Raw genomic sequence first — 24,495 nt, 5'->3', positions numbered from 1 at the left:
AAAAGTTGTATACACTAACCCCTCGTTATATATCACTTTTCGGGGGACAAAGAAAAAGCGCGATATATCCCGAAGTTCGATATAACTGTGGTCATTAAAAATAGTGTTCATCCAACATACAAGTAAATTACCATTCTTTTTTTTGACGTGATTTTCAAATAAGTTTGATGTAGAGTTCAGGAATGTACTATCAGAGTAGTTAAAATTTAAACAGGATCGAAATTTAAGTAAATTTTAGCGTCAGAAAGGTACAATAATCAAAAGGCGAATGAAAATGATCTTTCTTAGCTACCGTAAGGTAAAAGTCAGCATTCCAATACCCATTTATTCCCAAGGGACTTTCTCATCCCTTCGATTTACTGCGTGGAAAGGATGTCAAAAGTAAAGGTAACCATATTGTTTCCAGAAAACTCTGTCGCCCGTTCAGATCACTCATCCTTTCTTTGATACAAATCCCAATCTGTGTAACCAGGCACAAATCTTATCTGTACTAATAGGCAGTCAGAGAAGGGCAAACGTTTTATTCTACCTGCAGTATCTCACTTATTGTAAAGGCCTTAGTATCAATACAAAAGAAAATGTCAAGTAGTTTATAAACTGTCTTAAACTGAAATATTCTACAGGATGTAAATTTAGACGATAGGAATTGCTGCTGCTTTTCCAGCAAATTCAAAAGAGTAGAAGAATCTTCACTTTGTTCATTGACAAAATAAAGAAGAAAGAGACTTTTTCTGGGTGATACCATATTTTTTTCTAATTGGTTTCAAACTTAAAGCAAGGTTTTTATTTTTTAGGCTTCAATTTTTTGGAGGACAGAAGAAAAAAGTGATATATTTGAAAGAGCGATATAACGAGGGGCTACTGTAGTACATTTCTGCAAAGTAAAATTTGAAACATAAAATATCTTATAATTTGCAACCTATCTACACATTTAATAAAATTAGATTTTGCACTTCTGTGGGAAACAGTAGGTAAAGACTAGAAGGGTGGATTTTGGTATACAAGTGCAATTTTTGCCAACAATGCACACCTTGGAGCTCAATTTTTTAAAATTTTAATTAGAAAAAAGTTATTTAATGCTTTATGTGATTTTCAACAATTTTTAGTACTTTTTACCCAATAGACTCTGAATCAACTGAAGCAGAAAATATTTTTGTACTCAAGCACAGGAAATTTAGTTTTATGTATCATGAAATTTTTTTTCGAAAATAGAGTGATGTTTGTATTTTTTATGATTTTTTCAAAAATCTTTATTTTGCAATTTTTCTGGGTCTAACTCATCTTGAAAAAAGTATGAAAGCCTCTTTTCTAGCATTTAAGCACGTAATAGTCGAAACATTTTGCCCTTTTTAGAAAAAAAGTTTTTAAAAATATGCAATAGTTCTTCTTTACATTTAAAAAAAAGCAGAACAGAGACATATGCTCTGCCTTTGCCAGAAAAGTTCTGCTCGATCCTAGTAAGACGTAATGCACACATGATCTAACTCAGTGCTTTTCAACCGATGTGCCTCAGCACACTGATGTGCTACGACAAGGTCCTTAGTGTGCCATGGTATTTTTGGCGTTGTAGAATAAGGAAGAACACCTATTTTACCTGCTCAAGAAATCATAGGGAAGACTGAGGATACTTGATCCCTAGGGATACATGATCCCATAGCCAAAAACATACCAAAATCATTGAGTAGAGATTTGACAATTATATTAAAGTTATACTTGTACATAAAAACTGGCAACATTTTGTTTTTTCTGCCATTTTGTTTTAGCTCAAGAAATGATCATTTGAATGTGTCAAGGGAAACTTTTTTTAGGAAAGCATTCCGAAGCTTACATTATCCGTTAAATACAACTTTAAAAAAATTCTGAAGTATAAATAGTCTTAAATAATTGAGACATATTTTTAGTAAATTGCCACTGATTGTTAATAATAGAACAAGTATGTTTGTAGAAATTGCATATAAGGGATACTTGATCCCTTCGTTTAGAGGGATACATAATTCCAGGGATCAAGTCTCCGTATGACACTATAAACACAATAAAAACAATATAAATGTTGTTTACTTAGTTGACATAACTTTAAACATTCAAAACCATGTTAACATAATAAAGTTTATCATAGTATGGGTGATAGATTTAATCAATAACAGCAGTAAATATTCTAAACAATTAAATAATTAGTTTGCACTTGTAACATACAGAACACCTCAAACATCTAAACATAAATTAACTCAACTGATAAATTATGTTCTGATCACCCAAATGAGCTTGAACAAGTTTGTTTGAAATAAAAAAAATGATTTTGCTATAGTTAGATTTACAACAAAAAAGTGAGTTCGTTATTATCATGTAGACCCATTAGCGGGTATAATGCTAAGTTGGATTTCTAGAGTTTGAAATAAGTTTTCTAAAGTGTAACATGCTTAAGGAAACTATTTTTTTTTTGAGAAATTGACAAAAGTGTAGTAAATGAGAATGAATGTGTTAAGTTGCATGCATCCAGATGGGTTGAGCTGAACTTGAAGAACTATAACAAACGAATAGTTCGCATTTGACTTTTCAGGTTTTGAAAAGATATAAGATAGGCTTTCTTTTTTATAAGTACACTGACAGTTATATTTTTCATTCCTCTTTTTGAAAATTGATTTAGTTGATAAAACTCTTGATTTTATTATTGCAAGACAAAATGTTTGCAAATAAGATGATTTTCGTGCTCGTCATTCCTATTTTTTATTTGTTGTAATTTTAGCTTCCTTATGCTATTTTTTTAAAATTGTTAATTTTATTTATAAAATATGGTATTGTTCACAACTGTATTGGAAAATAAGTAACTGATCAAAAGCATCATAAGTTCATGAAAGTTGTATACATTTTTTTTTTTTACAAATGTCTAGTGAAATTTGAAACTATGTCATTTTGTATTCACATTATTATAATCTAATACAGAAAATTAGAAATGTTGTTATTTTTTTAGAAACATTATGTAGAAAACTGAAATCCATAAATAAATTGCCAATCTAATGAAAAGTCTATGTATTTTCTAAGTGGGATCAAGCATCTTGCATGAAGGAATTATATATCCCTTGATGTGGGCATACATGATCCCTTTATGAAATTTTTGAAAAAAATTATTTTACCAAAACTATCTGTTTAATTTCAACTAAAAAAATACTGTCAGATAGAGGAAAAAATTACCTTTGTTCATGTAATGTTTTTTATTTTTTTTTAAAAAACTGATAATTTGCAGCAGAGAAAGAAATTGAAAACTAAAGTGGGGATCAAGTATCCCCAGTCTCCCCTATAATGTTCCTAGTTTCATCAGTTGTTAATAGTTTCATTAAATTAATACCAACGGGGTGAACTTTTACTTTACCAACATGTAAAGAAATCGTACGGGGAACGATAGGCTCCGATACAATGAATGAAGTGATCAAAGTGCGGATTCAAGACGATGTTATCGGGCGACTAATTAATGACATGACGGGGGACATTAAAAACAATGGTCGATAAGCTACAAGAAGTTGATTTGTAAAAAAAATGTTTCAAGTTGATAAATGAACAGATATAAAAGGTGTACTATTCTTTGAGGACGGCATTCGAGATCATTTTATTTTCAGCAAAGTACTTTCTCAGCATGCAACGGGTGATGAAATATTCTGCGTTACAGCTAAATTAGTAAAAAGCAACGGGATCCAGTGTTACAACTGCATGCGTGCATGCAGTGATAGAGCAGTTGCAAAGATGGGAAATATCCAACGGTTTATGCTAAATGCGAAAAATCAAAATTCAGGAGTTCAAATCGGTTTCTTCCATTGTAAAACTCTCCTGGAAAACAATATGACATATAAGCTGAAGTTAGCCACGGTTGATTCAATAAGAGCCCTCAACTTCATACAATTAATACCACTTAATTCTCATATTTTCATTGTACTTCCGGAAGACTTGAGGGCAGATCATCACTTCCTGCTTCTTCACATGATGGTTCGCTGTTTTTTGAAAAGCAAGGTCCGCCAAGAATTTTTGAGTTGAGGGACAAGGTACAAATTTCTGATGTTTCAAGCCAAACAAAACAAACATTACAAGACAAATATTTTTCGGGAAAACAAGCATATGCAGCTGATAATTTTTAGAATTTTAAAGAACTGAATCGGAAAATTCATGGACACAGTGAGTATTGTGTTCATATGTATGCACAATTAAGCGGATTCAAGCCAAAAATTCATCAGTGGAGAGAGGATTTCGATCGTGGCCCACTGGACATGTTTAAGTTTGCCTCAACTATATATATACATCTTGAAAGAAAAGTTTAAAATGATGGTAAAACATTTGGCTATGATTCCTAACAAAGTTTAAGCACTACTTCAAGCTGACTGGCATAGAACAATATGCCTGGGTTCATGATCTGTTCACGCCTCACAGCAAGGACCTTTCTTCAATAAGTGAAATTTATTGATCTCAGGCGCGACTGCTCCTTAAAACTGGGGTTTAGGGCCTATGGACAGATATTGGCTGTTAGTAAAAAGAGTATATATAATAATTTCTGATCACATTTTTCATGAGCAGTAATTGTTACCATTATTTTTAGTGTTGAAACGTTTCAAGAACAACAAAATGTTGTGGTTAGATCCTCGATTTAAAAACTTCCCGCAGCTTTTCTCATCATAGAGCTGAATAAAAAGAGCTACTGTCCCTCAAGACAGGCATAACTTTCTCAGTCGTGTTAAGTGAAAATTTGGGACTTGCTGGTCATAATAATCACTAAAATTCACGATGAACTTCAAATCAATGTCTAAAGAAACCGAAATATTTAAAAGATCAAAAGTTAAATCCAAATGGAAAAGCTGGTTTTTTTAATCTTCCACGCTTCGATTAGTGAATGATGAAAACATTGTCCGTTTTGACATATGAAATTTGGTCCAGTGTGCTGCAAGAATTGAGCCTACTATCAAGTGTGCCGTAAAGTAAAAAAGGTTGAAAAGCACTGATCTAACTGAAGTAGCTTGCTTTTTTCTTCCTTATTTCAAACATTATCTTCACTTTTTTCTTACATTTAGGGTTACTTATTATTAGATATTAGGGCGTATTTTATTTCAACAAAAGCAGTGATGCTCTTTTCTTTTGCAAAAGTAATGCTACAGGAAACACTGAGGCAGCTTTTTTTGTGCCATTTCAATTAAATGAATACATCACGTGGCTTTTTTAATGATTCTGTATTTGTTAGGGACTGGACGTAAGATCAAAATAGAGATAGGTTGATAAATATGGAGATAGATATCTGTTGATAGATACAAAAAGAGATGACAATGTATCAGATTTGGCCTTGAATGTTAGCTAAATTAGAAGCACTTACATTGCCTGATCTAACTAATAGAGGGAAATAGAACAAACTTCTTTTTTAAAAAAAACCTTCCTAGCGACATATCAACTTAAAGGGGTAGGGGGGATTTTTGGTCCCACTGTTCAGGGACCGCGCTAAGGATTTCGAATTGCTAGCCAGTAAATTAGCCAAATTTTTAAAGTGTTAGCAAAATTTCTAAAGTCTTAGTCAGACTAACTTTTACTCATTTTAATGTATTTTTGTCTGCAGAAATATTTAATCAGAGAGTGAAGTATAACTTAATTTTTGAAAAATTTTTGAGGATAAGGGCAGGGGTCAATTCATTTTGTCCGTTTTTAGGAATTTTGTGAGAAAAAAAATGCAAATTAAGTAGTTTTTCGACAAATCATACATAATTTTTCAAAACAACTAAATTCTTTTCCCTTTAGAAAAATAATATTAAATGATACTTGAAGTTTGTTACGAAAGAAAAAAGGACTTAAACGAGCAACAGTATCTGATTTCACTCGCTCCGCATGTGCTTTCTGTTCAAAATTTATAAAATGACCAAGAAACATGATTATTCATACTAGTACAGTAAAAAGGAAAAAAATGGTTAATAACTTGAAGTGATATTTATCATTCTTTAATAAATTTGAGAGTAGAAATGGAAGCTTTTAATAAAGTGAAGACTACATTCCTATCTTAGTCCGATGTTTTAAGACATCGAACACAATGAAACAAACACGCCATGCAACAAGGCATCCACCAACAATTTCTACTCGGTAGCCACGCTCCACGCTGCACACTCAATATTCCCAGCGAGAAGCAAACGTCATCCTTCCTCCGATCCGATGCTAACGTGCGTGCACCCACTTCATTCTGCTCAGAGTGGCTAGATGTTCGGAGGATAAAACAACTTTCAGTGACTGCTAGACTGGGAGTTTTGTGAAAGGTCCATTTTTATGGGTCAGAATTTTGTAAACGGACCTATTTTTTTTTCTAGATTGACGTCTGAAGGGAGATATGTTTTTTCCTATGGAAATTTCAGAGAATTTTCTGTTCGCCAAATTTGAATTTTTTTCGCCAAATTTACGATTTTATCACATTTGGCGCATTGGCGACCTGGTTGTCCCACAGATGAGGTTTCAGCATAAAATACTGATTTAAAAAAAACTAATTCAAAATTTAGAAAAAGGGACTCCTAGGTGCAGACCCCCTGGGTACGTTAGAATTTTTTACCAAGTTTCAAGGCCCTTGGTGCAATGAGGCCTCCTGGATATCAGGCAAAAATACGCAAAGAAATAAACATTGGCTCCTTTATAGGAGTTTTTAAGCAGCTGTGCAAGTAAATCATTACAAAGAAGAATTAAAAAGGTACACATAAGCATAACATAACCCACATGAATGAACATGACTTACATTGATTTGATTGCTTCTGTCATATTTGTATCAAAACGAAGAAATTGTTTTCCTTTCCGAGTAAAACCTTTCACTTCTCCACCAGCAGCAACAAAAATCTTATCTTTAACAGTGCCAATAGCTCCTCCTAGTTCCAGTCTTAAAACTTTGGGGCCAGGTAATGTTTTGAAAAACGTCTGCAATACATATAAGATAACAGATAAAAATATAAAGTATTTAAAAATTTGAATGAGTTGAAACATAAAATACGAAGCTCTGCTATGTGGAAATCTAATAACCAGCAATCTGAAGTAACTAACATTTTTCAAATATTCTTTGAAAATCATGCCATAATTTTTGGCATCACAGCTATAGTTAGAGCAAACCTAATCTGGCAGCTTTATAATGCTGTGACTAGGATCTGTGTAGCCTTCACAATGCTGACAGGTTACGTTTGCCTGAACCATAGAGTCCTAGATCATATATTTGAATAACAACAATCTTTTCTTCTTTTTCCAATTGTTTTTATTTCACACTGAGTTTCATAGGATGTTACAGATCATGTAGGTGAAATATTGCTGTTTTGAAGCTTAGTTTAATTGACTCTAACATTGTGCACTTGTATTTTAGATTCTAATTATGTGTGTGTGTGTGTTTTTTTTAATCATTAAATATTAACATGATTACCTACTGAGTGTTTAGGTAAAAGTTAAATTAAAAAATGAGTCAGAATAAGTTCATAACATACTTTATTAAAAAAATTAATTTGAAAGTAAAACTCTTTCAAAGGCAAGAACAATTTTCTCTATTAATTTGTTCAATCTGACTAAGACTTTCAGTGAGGAACTATGAAGTTCATATTATAATAAACTAAAAAAAAAGAAAAAAAAACTTAAGATTCTCTATAATCCTTAAAGTTTTGTAATATACAAAACATTTTGTCTGAAGACCTGCAGAACCTAGTAAGTGTTTATATGTACTAAATTATCATACATTTCAACATTAATACAATACAAAAACTTCTTTTGCCCATAATACATTTTAACACTCTCCATAGGCGGATTTACGGGGGTGCCAGGGGGTGCGCCGCACCCCCAAAATTTTTGGTTGGTTTTTGAAAAAAATTAGTTTAGTACATTTCACTCAGAAACACAGTTGGGGGAAAAAAATTCATAGCTGTTATACTAGTAAATTTATTTGAATCCAGTATATCACCACACGTCCCTAGTGCAAGAAAAACATAACTCATATTAAGAATTAAAGTAATTTTGTTCATTTGGGAACAAAACCCTAATAAATAATTTTATGCAAATAAAGAGCTGCTCAAACAATTAATTGTTCAGTGTTGTGTTATTGTATAGAATAATTGCATGTTCTGTAATTATGTATCAATTCGTATATCAATACCAAATCTTCTATTTTGAAACAACAATGGCTAATAAAGTCCAAAAAAAACATGACTATTGCAAGAAACTTTATCAATAAAATTTACACCGAAATCAACCGAAAACCAACTTTTTAAAGGTAAATTTTCAAAAATTTTTGAAGGAGGACTCCCAGCCATTTTGCTGCAGTGGTGCATCCAGGGGGGAGGAGGCACAAGACTGGTGACCCTCCCCACAAAATGCTGAGTAGATGTTTAAAAAAAATCTTCTTCATTATTGAAGAGAAGAAAAGATCTCATTGTTGGAAAACGCAGTTATTTTATGAAAAAAACAAGCTGGTCATTTTTTCATTATTAGCAGTTTCAATATGATTCAGTAGTTTACTCTTTAAATATCACCAACACGGCCAAATTGAAACCAGATTAAAAAAAAAAAATTTAATTGCCAAATTTGTCGCCAATTTGGCGACAAAACTTGGTGACCAGAAGACTGGCGATATATTGCCAAGTGTCCGCCAAATTATAACACCACTTGAGTTTAAATGGAAATTAACAATGATTATTCCCCAAAAGGAGCGAAAGACCCCCTTTGGAGCATACGAAAGCAACTAAAAAAGAAGGTGCATAACTAGACCCCAATAGGAGTCTACGTACCAAATTCCAACTTTCTAGGACATTCCATTCTTGAGTAATGCGACACACATACGCACATACATAAGTACATACAGACTAGGGTGGGCCGAAAAAACTTTTTTTGGAAATCTGTTTTTGGATAGGGCGGAAAAGTTGCTATATGGGCCCGTTATTACCCATAAAAAATTTCGCTAAATTTGTTAAATATTTAGCCGGCGCTATTTGACCTTGAAAAACTGAAAAAAAGGGCAAACATGCAATTTTTTTCAAAAAAAAATAATAAATAAATAAAGGAGGGGTCAAAAATAAAAGTTTGAAGCTAGTTTCAGCAAACACGAGAAGTATCTGTCAGTGAATTAGTTGAAATCCTCAAAGACTTTTATGCATTTCGTAGAATATTTAGCTACGCTCCTTTAAGACTGAAACATGGGAAAAATGAAAAAAAAAAAAAAAAAGTTACATAAGATGCTAATTTTTTAATCTTCGGTTCCAATTGTTTCTCCTGGATAGTAAACGGCGCTCAACTGCCTCTATTATTCCTAAGATTATTTTATAACTATTTTATATATGGTTAACAAATAGAGCCCTTGAGTATTAAAAAAATGAATCCTCTGAAGTCCTTTAAACTGACCAATGAATTTAACGCAAATATTCTTCTTTTTCTCAAGCCATTTCTTCCTCTCGACTTTACTAACCACTTAAGAGACGAAACCCCCTGACAGGAAATGCAGGACATGCTGACATTTTTATGCCTCATACAGCTTTAGCAGCAGATCTAACTGGCGCTTCAAATAGAGCAGTGACTAAAATTGCTACAGCAGTTCTCGCTGATTTCGACTTAGTTTATCCTAAACAAAACAAAAATATATAGTCGATAAAGTAAGTAGGGAATCGATAAAAAAAGGAATGAGCTAAGAGAAATGAATTTAAGAGCAGTTAAAGGGGCAGCCATAAAGAGTTTGTATTTTGACGGTCGCAAAGATGACACCCTTCAAAAGACATCTGGCCATCAAAAATTAGCATCTGAAGCACATGTCTAGCACCGATAGAAGAACCAGGTAGCAAGTACATTGGTCATTTATAACTAACAGGTGGTGAAAGTGCAAAAGAAATTTCGCAAGGTATTATAGGCTTTGCAAAAAAGTATAATATGAGCTTGCTTAACTTATCGGTTATTGGATGAGACGGAACAAATGTAAATACGGGATGGAAAGTTGGAGTAATTCGTTTACTTGAGACATGTCTCAAAAGACCTTTACAGTGGAACATAAGTCTGCTGCATACTAATGAGTTGTCAGTGAGGCATCTTATTCTGGAATTGGACGGTTGCACAAAGGGGCCACATTCATATTCTGGAGCTATCGGACACCTTCTTAGAGATTGTGAAAAAAATCTGGTGGTCAAATTTGATAAAATTGACTGCAATCTTCTGGTTTTGGACATGAAAGATATAAAAAATTTAAGTACTGAACAACAAATCTGTCTTGCCGTAAAATATGCTAGTTGTCTCTCTAGCGTGGCTAACAGTAGCGCAGGCAAACTCTGCCATGCGCGATGGCTGACAACTGCAAACCGTTTGTTACACTTGTATATAGACACTCCAACTCCATCAGAAAATCTTACAATGCTTGTAAAGTATGTAATGTTAGTTTATGCTCCAATGTGGTTTGAAATAAAAATAAAACCGAACTGCCAGTATGGTGCCCAAAATTTTTGGAAAATGATTTCTCTTGCAATGCAGTTTCCAGACAACGTTAAGGAGATAATTTTCAAAGTTCCCTCAAATAATGCATATTTCACTAATCCTGAACAGCTACTGTTGACAATGTTGTTTGACTCAAGAAAATACATTCAGGAATTAGCTGTTAATCATATTCTGAACTCTAAAAATAAGAAGACGAAGAGTTCGGATGGTGTACGATTTTTTAAGCATCCTAAACTCAATTTTGAAGCCGTTGATTATGTTGATTTAGTTGATTGGGCAAACTGTGTTGTAATAGAGTCACCTCTTACAGTGCATCTAAAAGACCAACAATTGAAAGAAATGTGCAAAGAACAGCCTACAGAGTTCACTTTCGAGAAATTTCCCTGTCACATGCAAGCTGTGGAACGTTGTGTGAAACTAATAACCGAAGCTGCAATAAAAGTTCGTGGTGAAACTGCACGAGATGGATACTTTCGTGCCAAACTTCAAGCAAGGAAAAAACGTCCATCATTTGATAACAAGGGACAATATTATTCCAAAAAATTAATACTCATTATGCATGAGGTATTATAAATCAAATTTGAAGATTTCTTTTTCAAAATTTTATTATCTCTATATGCAATTCTAGAAAATGTATGATACTATTCCGTGATAATAATTACTATGATTAATAGTGCTATTTAATTAATTTGTCTATGATTTAATTTCGAAAAATAATTTTCACATAGGTTTTTAAAGAAATTCAATATTTTTTTCATTTTCTCCAATTTTTGATGTCAGAAAGGAGCGGTTAAATGCTCATTAAAATCAATAAAACATTTTATGGGCTCGAATTGGCTCATTATATACCATTTTCGGTGCATTCCAGCAAAATATTCGGAATTTAGTTTTTTAGAAAAAAATTCGACAAAAATTCATTTTTCTCTATTTTTTCGGTTTTTCAGTGTCAAATAGCGCCGGCTAGATATTTTTTAATATCCAAGAAATTTTTTGTGAGTGCTAACTAGCTCACTACGCAACTTTTGCGTGCTATCCAAAAATTGATTTAGAAAAAAAAAATTTTCGACTTATTTCGGCCCACCCTAATACAGACGTCACGAGAAAACTCGTTGTAAATAACTCGGGGATCGTCAAAATGGATATTTCAGGTGTCTGTACGTTCCAGGGCACATATCCACGTGTGGTCGGGTTGAAAAAAAAAACTCTCAACATTCATTTGGGAGCAAAATGGAAATTAAGGGCGATTTTTGGGTGAAATTTTTTTCGCGAATACAATACTTCCTTTTTTGTAAAAGGAAGTAAAAAGAATGTTGGGGGAAAATCTTAATTTCTTTTATACAGAAATATTGACATTTAAATTTTTCAAAAGCTTCAGATTATTGGCGGTGAATTGTGTGCCTCCTCACCCCTCCTCACACAATCCTCTTTCTTTCATATCTCCCCCCCTCCCTTTTTTTTCATTTTTCCTATTTCGTTTTCATTTTTTTCTATTAGTCCTCAGAATTTTTCTTCTCCAAAGCCCTTTCTCCAACCAAAGTTATTACAGAATACCTCAAATTTCGTTTCTTGGGCTTCACTTTCGCAAAATTTCCAAGGAAGATCTTCTAATCACCTAAATACATCGAAAATCGTTTAAAATTGCGTTTTTGGAACTTCAATTTTGAAAAACTGCAGTGTCCCTAACGTTACCAAGTAGGGTCTTACACTCATGTGTTTAAGACTTTAATTTTGGAAAATATTCGAACAAAGGCCTCCGACCCCCTTTCACTAATATCATCAAAGAGTTAATATTTTAGTTTTGAAAACTACTATTTCGAAATATTTAAGTGAGAGAATCCATTTTTTTTAATACCATGGAGTATTGCAGAAGAACTTCATTTTTAGGACTTCAATTTCGAAAATTTTCCAGGGGCGAGCTCCAGAACACCCCGTCCGGTAACTATAAATATGGACTATAATCACATTTATAAGACTAAAATTTCTAAAAATAACCTTGGAGCCACATGTACCTTTCTTGCCTCTAAAATATCACCAAGAACTGTAAAACTGCGTTTTCAAAACTACTATTTCAAATTTTTCTGGGGCGTGAATACCATTCCAAACCAAGTAGCTGGATTCACCCATTGCTTCTATTATCGACTTTCGTTTAAGACTTTTTCTGCAGTTTGAAATGCTAAGAATTGCCCATCCTCTAATCTTACTAAATATGATTTACATCGCGTTTTTTTAGACTTAAAAATGTGTTCCGCCCTAAAATTATTTTCTGATTTCGCCACTGTCTTGTTATTTCGGGAATAGCCCCCCCCCCCCCCGCCTCCCCAGATCCCTATTATTGTTGCACCCCCAAATATTTCGGTTTAAATCCGCCAATGACTTTCTCCAATATTAAAATGAAAATACCTGTCTTTTGCTATGCTCTTTCTTCCTTTTTCCTAAATGTGTTCTTTTCACAACACATCATACGAAATGTAAGTTTCTTATTTACTTTGCACTTTACAGTGCTCCTCATTAGAGATTGATTTTGAAATCCAATTTGCTTGTCTTCTCAAAAGTAAAGATATGAGATACTTTTGAGATGTATGTAGTATTACATCAATGAACTATGAATTTTTTTTTAAATGCTCAATACATTTAAGTATTTATTTAAATCATTCTAAAATAACTATTTAAAAGTAAATGAACAATTTTATTTCATTACAAAAGATGAAATTGATATTGAAAATTACAATTAAATCTGCTTTTTAAAGAAGTCTGTCGAGTATAATTGCTACCTAATTAAAATAATCTCATAATGATAAAACTCCAATACAAATGGGGAAAATTTCTTTTGGTAATATCTTTATGCATGAATAAAGCTATAATTGTTCATGCAAGTATTAAACTTTGTTTAATTGAAAAAAAATTTAGTTCAATTCATAAATAGGTTTTATTTCATAAGAACTAGGAAACTCCAAACATTTTTTTCTGATACTGTGAAATAACATTACAATGAACTTCAAGGGACCGACAACTTTGTTCGTTGTAACGGGAATTTTGTTTCAATGGAATTCAAGCAATGTAATGGTAATTAAATCAGGGGATATTTAGTTTAATTCATTGTAACAGGATTCTACTGTATTTAAAATTTCGGCAATTCCTCCAATTATTGACCCATGTTAAAAATTAATGTTGCTGAAAGATCTGTTAATCAAGGGAAATGGCTTTTAAATCAAATGGGTGTTACCTGAATTTCACTTTTTTTTGTTCCAAAACACTGAACAACGCCATAATGATCGGCTACAGCCACCTATAGGAAAAAGAAAAGAATAATGCTTTGCCTTTGCTGTACATTAGGAAACTTTCTCAAGAAAACTAAGTGTAGATGTAATAGAATGCTGTGGGGAATACAATTCAAAGTTTTCTTCGAGAAAATAAGAATGCATTACTATTTCAATACAGATACAGGCATTCGGAACAGTTCACAGGAAGCAGCTGTTGTTTGCAATTTCATGAATAGTTTTAAGACAACGATCAATTTTCATCAGGGATTGAAAAATTGACCAGGAACAAACTAGCTGATCTAGAGTCTGTGACCTGTTATCAATTTTGTATTTGTACTAGTAATTTCTCTCACAACATTGTTACAATATATTTTGTTTAAATAGAGATAAGCATGCTAAACATAAATGTCAAACCCTTAGAAAATCTCTTAGAATAAAAATAAAGCAGAATTAAAAACTAATGTCATCTTTATAGAGAAGCAAATGATAAAACAAAGATTACAAAACTGTACACATTAATAATTTCAAAGGTTTAAACTATAAACATCTTAATTGAGATTGTGAAATATTGAATAGTGCCCAAGCACATTGATTATGAAGAAACCTTAATATTTGAGGAGACAATTTATACATACAAAATGAAAATTATCAGAAAGAGACTAAACATTTTCGACTTCAATTTAATGTAGATACGCTTGAACTACTTTCATTTTCCTCCTAATAATACTGTTTAGAATCATATTTAACCTTGTAAATTGCCACAAAACATCACATTTATTCAGTATACATTAATAATGACTAAGATAAACTGAAAGCTAGCTAAAAACATAAAAACAAATTCTTCAAAAAGTAACTCGGGCATTATTTGTTTTGATATATATATATGGGTCATTCCACGAAAAAGTCAACCACTTATCCCACACGTGACGGTTCATACATTTCATTAAAAAGTAATAATTTTAAAGGGTGATGACGAAATTTTTTGCTTAAAGATATCCCCCATATGTTTGTAATTTGAGAAGAAAAAGTTTATTCATTAATATTTTAATGTATTATTTTTAATGACATGTATATTAAAAATAATAGTAGCGCCCTCTAGCGGCATTCGCCGCTAGAGGGCGCTACAGTTGCTGGGGAGTGTTTTTGCTGCTCCTGAGATAAGTGATTTTTTACTGTAATTGTTTATTTTACTACTTTAGTTTCAGTATTTTTATTGTATTTTATCATATAATTAAGTATTCTTGTGCTTTTAAGTCTTATTTTTGATTTACTTGCTTTCTTAAAGTGTTTTTCTATTCTGTGTAGCTAAGCCTAAATTGTGCTGATTTCTTGTTAAGCCTGACCGCTCTGTTTAGGGTGTAACTTGTTTATTTTAATTTACTGCTTGTCTTAGGATTTAGTAATATTTGTATCTTTTACTTCCAATGCTTTCTAATTCTAATAATTAGCATTATTTCTCCAATTTTGTATTTTTGTATTGACTTTTTAAGTGTACCATTTTGAGCTAGAATGGGAGGTATATGCATAATGAAGGAGGTTAAAAGTGGTAAAGGGGACAAGTGGATTTCTTGTGACCTATGTCAGATGTTCTGCTTGTTTAAGGGGAAGGATGAGTCTGAGAAGGATTTCATTTGCACAAATTGTGTTGAACTCTCAGAAATCAGAGTTAGGATGCTTACTTTGGAGGGTGAGTTAGCATTAGGCTGTAGGCGTGTAGATGGGGTAAACACTCCAGAGGGAAAGGGGGAAGTTAGCAAAAAGGAAGTTGGCATTAGCTGTGTGTTAGATAGTGGGAATATTCCAGAATTAAAGGAGGAAGTTAGTGAAAAGGATGTGGGAATTAGCTGTGTGTTAGATAGTGGGAAAATTCCAGAGGTAAAGGGGAAAGTTATTGCTGAGGCGACTGACTGGGAAACAAAGGGTATAATTTTGGGAGATTCAATGGTGCGTGAGGTGGGAAACTCAATAGGCAGAGTTAGACGTAAGGTGGCTAGATGTTGTTTGCCAGGGGCTCGGGTGAGAGATGTAAATAGGGTTGCTGAAAAGAAGGGGGTATTTAATAAAGAGGATGTAGTTACTTTGTGGGTGGGAACTAACGATGTAGGCCATAGTAACAATGATGAGTTTACAAAAGAATGGGATTCCCTGTTGGACAAAGCAACCAACTGTTCGGCAAATGTCCAAGTGGTTGGTTTGCTTCCCAGGTATGGAGTGCATAGGAGTTGGTTAAACCAACGGGCTAGGTGTATGAACCTGGTACTCAAGGAAATTTGCGTTAAGCGTAGTATCAGGTTTATTGATGTGTGGAGTAGATGTAAACGAGATTGGATTGCTAGGGATGGCCTACATCTGAGCTCTACAGGGGTCAAAATGGTTAGTGGTTTGGTTTTAGAGGCTTCAGAATCAAAAAACTAAGTTGGAATGGGGGGCATGGTTTAAGGAGCAGAATTCGAAAGGGTACTAACTATCGGGATTTTAGTAGAAACGGAAATAGGGTGGCTAATAAGAGAAAAGATTTTAACACTTGGGATTCAAACAATCGTGCAGCATTAAATAAAAGTAAGATGGGCTTACTTAAGGTTTTTTATACAAATGATCGTAGTATTAGGAACAAGATGGAAGAATTGAAAAGCATAATTATAGACGAGAGGTTGGATATTATTGGAGTTACCGAGACATAGGCTACCGAAAGTGATGATGATTTATTATCTATTGCTGGGTATAATTTGTTTAGACAAGATAGAGTAGGTAAAAGAGGTGGTGGGGTTTTATTTTATGTCAGAGACACTTTAATTTGCAATGAATTGGTAATTAATGATAAACCTAATGAGATTGATATGATTTGGCTGGAGTTGATTAGTAATAAGGGCAAAAAACTACGTTTGGGGAATATTTATAGGCCACCCAACTTAAGCCGGGGTCAAGATAAACAGTTGTTTAGTATTATTAGTGACATTTCTAGCAAGGGGTCAGTCATCATAATGGGAGATTTTAATTTTCCAGGAATTGATTGGAATAATTTTTACCATAGTAATAGCAGAGAAGAGGATTTTTTGAAAGTAATTGGTGACTGTTTCTTAGATCAAATTGTAACTCAGGGTACTCGACAGGACGCGATTTTAGATCTAGTTTTCTGCAACATGGAAGGCTCTGTTCAGGGGTTATGTGTAGGGGAACACATTGGAGATAGTGACCACAACAGTATTAGGTTTGGGATTAAATTTGATATGCACAAAGTAGAGAATTTTAGGTTTGTGCCCAATTTCAGAAATACTGACTTTGTGGCACTTCGGCAGAGTTTGAAAGCAGTTTTTTCTTCTGGATTGGACAATAGCGATGTGAATCTTCAGTGGGCAGAGTTTAAGGAAAATCTAGCGAATACGGTTAGGTATCATGTTCCATTTAGGAGAAAGGGTGTCAACACTAAAATTTGGCCAATGTGGTTCTCCAGGGAAACTAAAGACGCTCTAAATTACAAGCAAGCTGCTTTTCATAGGTTTAGAGAAACAGGTCACAGTGCAGATATGCTCCAATATTGTAAGGCAAGGCGTAAATTTAAGTATTTGGTACGGATTCAGAAAAGAGAGTTGGAGCAAAGACTGGCAGATAACATAAACAGGAATCCCAAGAGGTTTTTTGCATACGCTAATTCGGGGAAAGTTTGAAATAGTCATATTGGGCCACTGGTTGATGAGCACGGAATTTTAATTCGGACGATAGTGATATTGCTAATGTTCTTAATACCTTTTTTTCGAGTGTTTTTAACGATAACTGTATCTCAACAGTTGACACCAACAAGACACAAGCTATAGTACAGCTTGAGGACTTTGCATTTTCCAGGGATGACGTTTTACTTCATTTGAAAAAAAATTAAAGAGACTAAGGCTCCGGGGCCAGATAATATTTATCCGAAAATTTTAGTTGAATGTGCAGAGGAATTAGCAGATGTAATCGCAAACATTTTCAATGCTTCTTATAATTCGGGGACAGTGCCAGAGGACTGGAAGCTGGCTAACATTACACCGCTCTTCAAGAAAGGGTCTAAAGGGAGTGCGGGAAATTATAGACCTGTGACTCTAACTTCGGTGGTTTGCAAAATTTTTGAAACATTGATGAAAATTAAGATAGTAAATTTTCTAGAGACTAATAATCTATTGACTAGTTTTCAGTATGGTTTTAGGAAAGGTAAATCTTGTGCAACTAATTTATTACATTTCTATGACAAAGTTACCATGGCTTTGGACAATAAGAAGCCTGTAGATGTTGTTTACATTGATTTTCAAAAAGCTTTCGATAAGGTACCGCATGTTGCTCTACTTAGCAAATTAGCTGATATAGGAATAGGAGGGAAAACTTTCATTTGTGTAAAAAATTGGCTGACCGGAAGGAAACAAAGAGTAGTTGTAAGGGGGAATTATTCTAATTGGAGTGAGGTCTTAAGCGGGGTTCCTCAAGGATCAGTGTTAGGGCCTGTTTTGTTCATTGTCTTTATGAACGATATTCACAAAAATATTTCTGGGAACATGAATTGTTTTGCTGATGATGTCAAAGTTATGGGGACTGTAGAAAATGAAGAACAAGCAAATTAGCTGCAAGAGGATCTAGATCATATTACGGAGTGGGCTGATAAATGGGGTATGGCTGTTAATGTTGGGAAATGTCAAGTGCTACATTTAGGGCATGGAAATAAGTGTACAAGTTATTATTTGCAAGGTTCAGTCATTAGTCAGGCAGACAAAGTTACTGATCTGGGGGTCCTAATAAGTCAGGATTCAAAGTTTAGCCAACAGTGCAGCATTGCTAGCAACAAAGCCAATAAGATGCTTGGGTTTATCAATAGATCTATTTCAAATAAATTTAAAGAAGTTCTTCTGCCCTTATATAGAAGTTTGGTAAGACCCCATTTGGAGTATGCTGTTCAGTTTTGGTCTCCTTATCTTAAGAAAGACATTAATGTATTGGAAAGGGTTCAAAGGCGGGCTACAAGGCTAATAAGTGGACTTTCCCACTTAGTTTATGATTCCAGGCTTAGAAGGCTAAAAATGTACAGTCTTGAGCAAAGAAGAGACCGAGGGGACGTGATTCAGCTGTTTAAATTTATTAAAACGAAAGATGTTGCGGGGCTAAAGTTTAGCACTGAAAACAGGACAAGGGGTCATTGTTTTAAGCTATTTAAATCTCAGGCTAACATGGATATTAGGAAAAATTATTATTTTAGCAGGGTAGTGGAACCTTGGAACAGCTTACCGGAAGAGGTGGTAATGAGCAAAGGAGTAGACAGTTTTAAGAGGGCCATTGATCTTCACTGGGGATTGTAAATTGACTAGGACCAGTCTAGCTGGGCCCAGAGCCTGTTGCTGGTCGTCACTTTTGTATTTGTATATATGAGGGGTCACGTGCAGGACAAAATGACCGTTTTCCGTGGAATGGAACATATACACACATATGAGGTAGTTAGAAGCAAAGGGATGCAAGTGGCAAAATTAAAAATTTGCAGATAGTCAGTACATATGGTAGGTGAACCTCTTCTCTGTCTTGGGGCAAAAGATTGTACTAGTAGCCCTGGTAGGTGCTGCTGTATAGCATGATTTAGAAAAAAAATTCAATGAAAACCTACCTAGGATCTGACCTTTCAACGCGTTTTACTCGAAACTTAAAATAGTCCACTTGCATCCCTTTGCTTCTCACTGCTTCATATATGATAGAATCCATGTCAGTTCAACCACGATACCTTAATAGCCATGGAATTTGTTTAATGTAACACACGTTAAAACTCATGAAAACGTAAGTTCAGTGTATATTTTGGCTTTGTCCAAACAAATTCCTGGGCTGAAACACGGGCTGCCAGAGTTGACAACCTGGGCATCATTTCTCACTTGCGATTTTTGACTAAATCTTTAAAGTTTAATTTAGTTTTATTCAATTATACCACATCCCCCCTTCTTTTAATAAGTAAGTATAAATCACAAAGCCATAAATTTCATGAAATAAAACAAACTGAAAAAGAAACACATTTCACAGAATAAAATTTTTGGTCCACAAATTTTATTATGTTATTCATTTAAAAAATCTACTACGAATAGATTTTAAAAAAATGTTATCCTACTTTCAAGCTTTTACATACATTTTTCAATACTATTCAGCAGGTGTCGATTCTCTTGAGGAAATTGCCAAACCTGTATACAGGGGTGGCAGAGAAATTTTGTGGCCTGTCACAAATACCCCCCTCCATATTGTTTACCCCTATATTTCACCCCTTGTTTTAAAAATTTTGGGCCCTCTTCAGCCTCAGGTTGGGCCAACAGGTGTCCCTTCTCCATCCTTGTGCATGCCCCTGCCTGTATATAAACATACTAACTGTGTTGTCTAGCATAGTATGGTGTACCTCGAAAATAAATGTCTTATCAAGTGACGCATGTTCAACAATCAGGGGTAAATAAAGAGGAAATGAATAGTGTAAAATTTCCCGTCGAAGTGTGGAAAATAGAAATTTTATTAATCAAAATTTCAATTTAGACCTCTTTGGATAATTTTGAAATTTTGATAATTCAGTCATTATTATTAATAAGCATAAACATTCTGTTTCACAGATTTTATAGCAAAACAGCCGTTTTTAGATTTCGATATTAAAAGTATAAAAAATAATTACTATTTACTCCATAAACCATGCAAAGATACTAAATAAGCAATTCATTTAAAATTGCAGTAGGAATTACACTGTGATAACGTCTTTATTTCAGGTTTAACGAAAAACTTACTCTTTGGCATCCTTTTTCTTCATGAGGTGGCAAAAGCCGAGTAGATTTTGGAGAAGTTACACCAACCTGTGGAAAAGGAATGTATCCTAAAATTGTTATACCTTATACATACTAAATGTCATACAAATTCTTTTTGGTGAACTTCAAAATTTGGTGCTTGTAACTTAAAACATGAGCACTGGCTAGGGCTTGAAGTAAAATTGAGTATTTAGAGTGCAGGTGAGTCTGTGTAACAAGTAAAAGTGTACAATTTAGCAAATTTTGTCAAGTTAAGCAGTAATGGGATGAAAAATCATTAATTTAGTGTAGTGGCATAGCTACTTTTTGCCGCCGAGGGCGGGTCCTCCATTTGCCGCCCTTTTGATGGGAAATAGTTAATTCATTAAAGAGTCAAAAGTATTTTAATAAGACTTTAATAAAGAAGAAAAGAAACTTTTTTTTTATTTCTTATTTTTCCTGCAGAAGGGAAAAAAAATTCAGAGCCCCACCAAAAAAACACCAAAACTTAAGTCGAAATTCGGAGTTTTAAGCAATTTTTAGTAACACTTATAGAAAAGAGGCTTGGAGCGCCCTCCAGATTTTTTTTCCAAAATTAAAATCAGTTTTATGCTTTCTTTGGTGATGTTAGGGGGTCGAGATTGAACAAAATTTTTAGCAACTGAAGTGTTAAAAAAGCAATTTTAGGCTACCTTTGAACATGTAAAGATACTGGGGACGGTTCGGGGGAGCTGGATATATCTAGTGGTGGAAGGACCTTCCCTAACTATGATCAAGACTGGATTTTCTTCTAGAAATATTTTCAAATTTGAAATCAATTTTAGTCTATCCTCAATGACGTTAAAGAAAATAGAGAACGTTCGGCAGCTCTCTGGAAATTTTCCGATGCAGAAGTTTCAAAAACACAATTGTAGGCTATCTTTGATGGCATAGGTTTCCAAATGTTCCTAAAAACGTTGGGAAGTCAGATCATTTTCCCTTCTCCCCTTGCAACTTTTTGAAAATGACGTCCTAAAAACAAGACTTTAGCCGTAGTTTGACAAACATTGTTATGAGAGAGATTTCGGAGGGTTGTTTCCCACCCCAAATCTTTTTTGAAACTATTGCTCATTTTAAGCTATTCATCACTGAGACAAAAAGTTTTTGTGGTCATCCCTTAGAAATTTAAAAAAAAAAAAGAAATTGGAGCCAACTGATGACGATAGGCAATTTCTTGCATATTTGGCGTTCCTGGCTCAGAATTTTTCTGAAATTTAAGTTTTAAAAACCCAACTTTAAGCTATTTTTGGAGACATGGGTATTTACCGGGAAAAACACTTGACCGGCGCCTTGTCTTACTTTTGTAATCCCCCCCCCCCCCATTCACCAATCTCAATTAATAAACTAAACTTGACGAAATTCCTGAGGAGTAGATTATCTTCAACGACCTAGGACAACTGAAGTTTTTGCGCTCCCCCCCGTTTGTCGAAATGAGAGAAAGTTTTTCTTTTATTACTTCTTTCGCTGATGTTGGAAAGAGGGGGTGTTCTGTGAAGGGGAGGTTTCAAAGTTCGAACTTCTAAAAATTAAACTTTACACAAGTTTTTATAAATTATAAAATTTGCGAGAGGAATTTCGTGGACAGGGAAAGGGGAAGCTCTCCCACAAAGTTTTTAAAATTGATGACTTTTGGAAACGCAGTTTTAGCCGTTTATAGAAGATGTGGGTGGAAGGGCTGCTCGTGTCGGGAGTACTCTCGGGGTTCCCGCGCAGTCAAAAAAGCAGGGGATGTACAGGGGTGGATGCAGAGACAGTTTTATGAGGGGCAACAAACAATAAAAAACCTCCCCCCTCCGCTCACACAGCCTCTTAATGGTTTCAAACGTATCTTAAAATACAGAGAAAGAAAATGTATTCAGCTTCTGAGTTCAGAGAGTCGTCATTAACAGATCTAAGTATTGACAATATGAACCTAATCATAGGAATAATATTCACTCAAAAATAGGGGTAGAGATGCGAGGGCTTCTCCCCTGGAACTTTTTAGAATTTACAGTCTTCAAAATGCATTTTAAACGATGTTTTCTAATGTTTGGAGGAGAAGACGCTCCTTCGTCCATTTTTCGAAATTGAAACTTTATAATTCAATTGTTATCTTCATCAGAATTGAAATGTTAAAATTCAATTGTTATCTACAATTATGTTAATATAATGGCGGGTTCGCGGCTCTTCCCAGAATTTTTATCGAAATTTTAGCTTCTAGTACATAGTTTTAGACGATCTTTGGTGATATTATGGGAAGGAGATATTCGAGGGCACACCCAAGAAAATTTTCTAATTTATAGTCTTGCAAATGCAATCTAGATTACTTTGGTAATGTTTGGGGCAGAAGATGTTTTTTGATGCTCCCGCCGACCTATTTCGAAACTGAAACTCTAAAAATGCAATAGTGAATTATATCTGGTTATTTTAAAAAGGGTAGGGGGCTCTCCCCCGAAATTGCAATGGTAAACACGCAGTAAGACTATCTGCGGTGCGGATTTCGCAGGCCCACTCTCGGGAATTTTTCGAACAAAACACGTTTTTCGTCGTAAAAACGCGAGTGTAGGCTATCTTTGGTAACATTAAAGGGACAGGCAATTTTTCAAAATTGAAATCTTAAAAGCAGGATTGTAGGCCATCTTTGATAACGTTAAGAAAACAAGCATTTTTTCTGAATTTGAAGCTCTAGTTTTAGTTGACTTTAATGATGTTAGGCTGAGGAGTTGGAGTTCCCAGGAGCTCTTTCCCAAAACCTTTTGAAATTCAAACCACCCTTAAAACAAAATTTAAGACGATCTATAATGGTTTTATAGCGAGTGATAGGCGTTTCCCAAGAAAGGTTTCGAGGGATACCTCCTAAAATGCAGTTTCTAGAAGATCATTGGTAATGTTAGTGAGCAGAGAGAGTCGGAGGCTTTCATACGGAAATATTCCAAAATTGAAATTCCAGGATAGAATTGTAGATTATCTTCGACGATGGTATTACGCAGTTCGGGAGTTCTTCTCAGAAATCTTTTTAGAATTGAAACCGTAAAAACAACCATCTTTTTACACCATCTTTGGTGATATTAGGGGGAAGGAAGGTTCGGGATCTCTCTAATTTTTAGAAGTCCTAAAAGAGAAATTTTAAACAAATTTCAATGATGGGGTGGGGGCGTTTCTCGAATATTTGAGTGGGTGCTCTCTCTTGGAAGCTTTTCGAAATTGAAGTACTAAGTAAGTAATTTTAAGCCGTCTTTGATGACAGTAAGCGATGGGATGGGCTTAAGGAAATCTTCTGCGAAATTCTTTCAAAATCAAAATAAAAAAAAAAACACTCTTTTCGGCTAGCTTTGATAGTCAAAAGCGAAGGGATAACGTTCGGGGACTTCCCTCCCTTCCGCTTTCATCTCTTGCTTTACGTATTTGTTTTTATTATTGATAAAAATATTGTGGAAAACGCTCCTTCAGTTTTCTTCTTTAAACCTATTTGACTGCTTTGGATTTTCGATAGTGAAATTTTAAATTTCCTGCCGGAAATTTTATTTGTCTGAAATAAAAGAGTTTGCGTCCCAAAAAGAATTTTTAACATTTTGGAGTGATGTGATACCTAAAGTGTTTTTTTTTTTTTAAACTCTCTTTTAATTTAAATATTATGCTTCCTGAATCTCGGGATGAAGTTCTAGTTTCCTTTCGCTTTTAAAAATTCAAACACTTAGTACTTATTGTTATTAGTTCATTAAATTATTTAAATCTCGCTCACAGTACTTTTACTTGTTTTTTATCTAAAACATACTATGCCTGCCTTATATAATGCTATCATATTTATTTATCTATTCATTCTTTTATTAAATTGAATCTTGTAATGGGTTTACACGATGCACTATTTTTTTTTCGTTCAAAAATGTTTGAAACGTACACTTCGGCAGACCTCAGTTAGGTAAATTATAATGCGGGGGATCTTGCATGTTTCTCAATAATATGCAAAGATGTAATTTTCTTTTTAAATTTGGCAGAAAAAATACTTTTTGCTACTTTTATTCCTTTAG

General features: G+C 34.1%; 1 protein-coding gene across 1 annotated transcript in view; it reads right to left on the bottom strand.

Annotated features, from left to right (window-relative positions):
* The window catches only part of LOC129218341 (Bardet-Biedl syndrome 7 protein homolog), a 122,929-nt gene that overhangs the window by 80,866 nt on the left and 17,568 nt on the right, over positions 1-24,495 (bottom strand). The window contains exons 3-5 of the mRNA XM_054852580.1: positions 20,453-20,518; positions 13,658-13,720; positions 6,734-6,909 (exon numbers count right to left, since the gene is read on the bottom strand). Coding sequence (XP_054708555.1) covers positions 6,734-6,909; positions 13,658-13,720; positions 20,453-20,518 — 305 coding nt within the window. The remainder of the gene's footprint in view (positions 1-6,733; positions 6,910-13,657; positions 13,721-20,452; positions 20,519-24,495) is intronic.

The sequence above is a fragment of the Uloborus diversus genome, chromosome 3, assembly GCF_026930045.1.
Source record: "Uloborus diversus isolate 005 chromosome 3, Udiv.v.3.1, whole genome shotgun sequence".
Taxonomy (NCBI): Eukaryota; Metazoa; Arthropoda; class Arachnida; order Araneae; family Uloboridae; genus Uloborus; species Uloborus diversus.
Note: the sequence above shows the minus strand (reverse complement) of the source record. Positions and strands in the feature narration are given on the sequence as shown.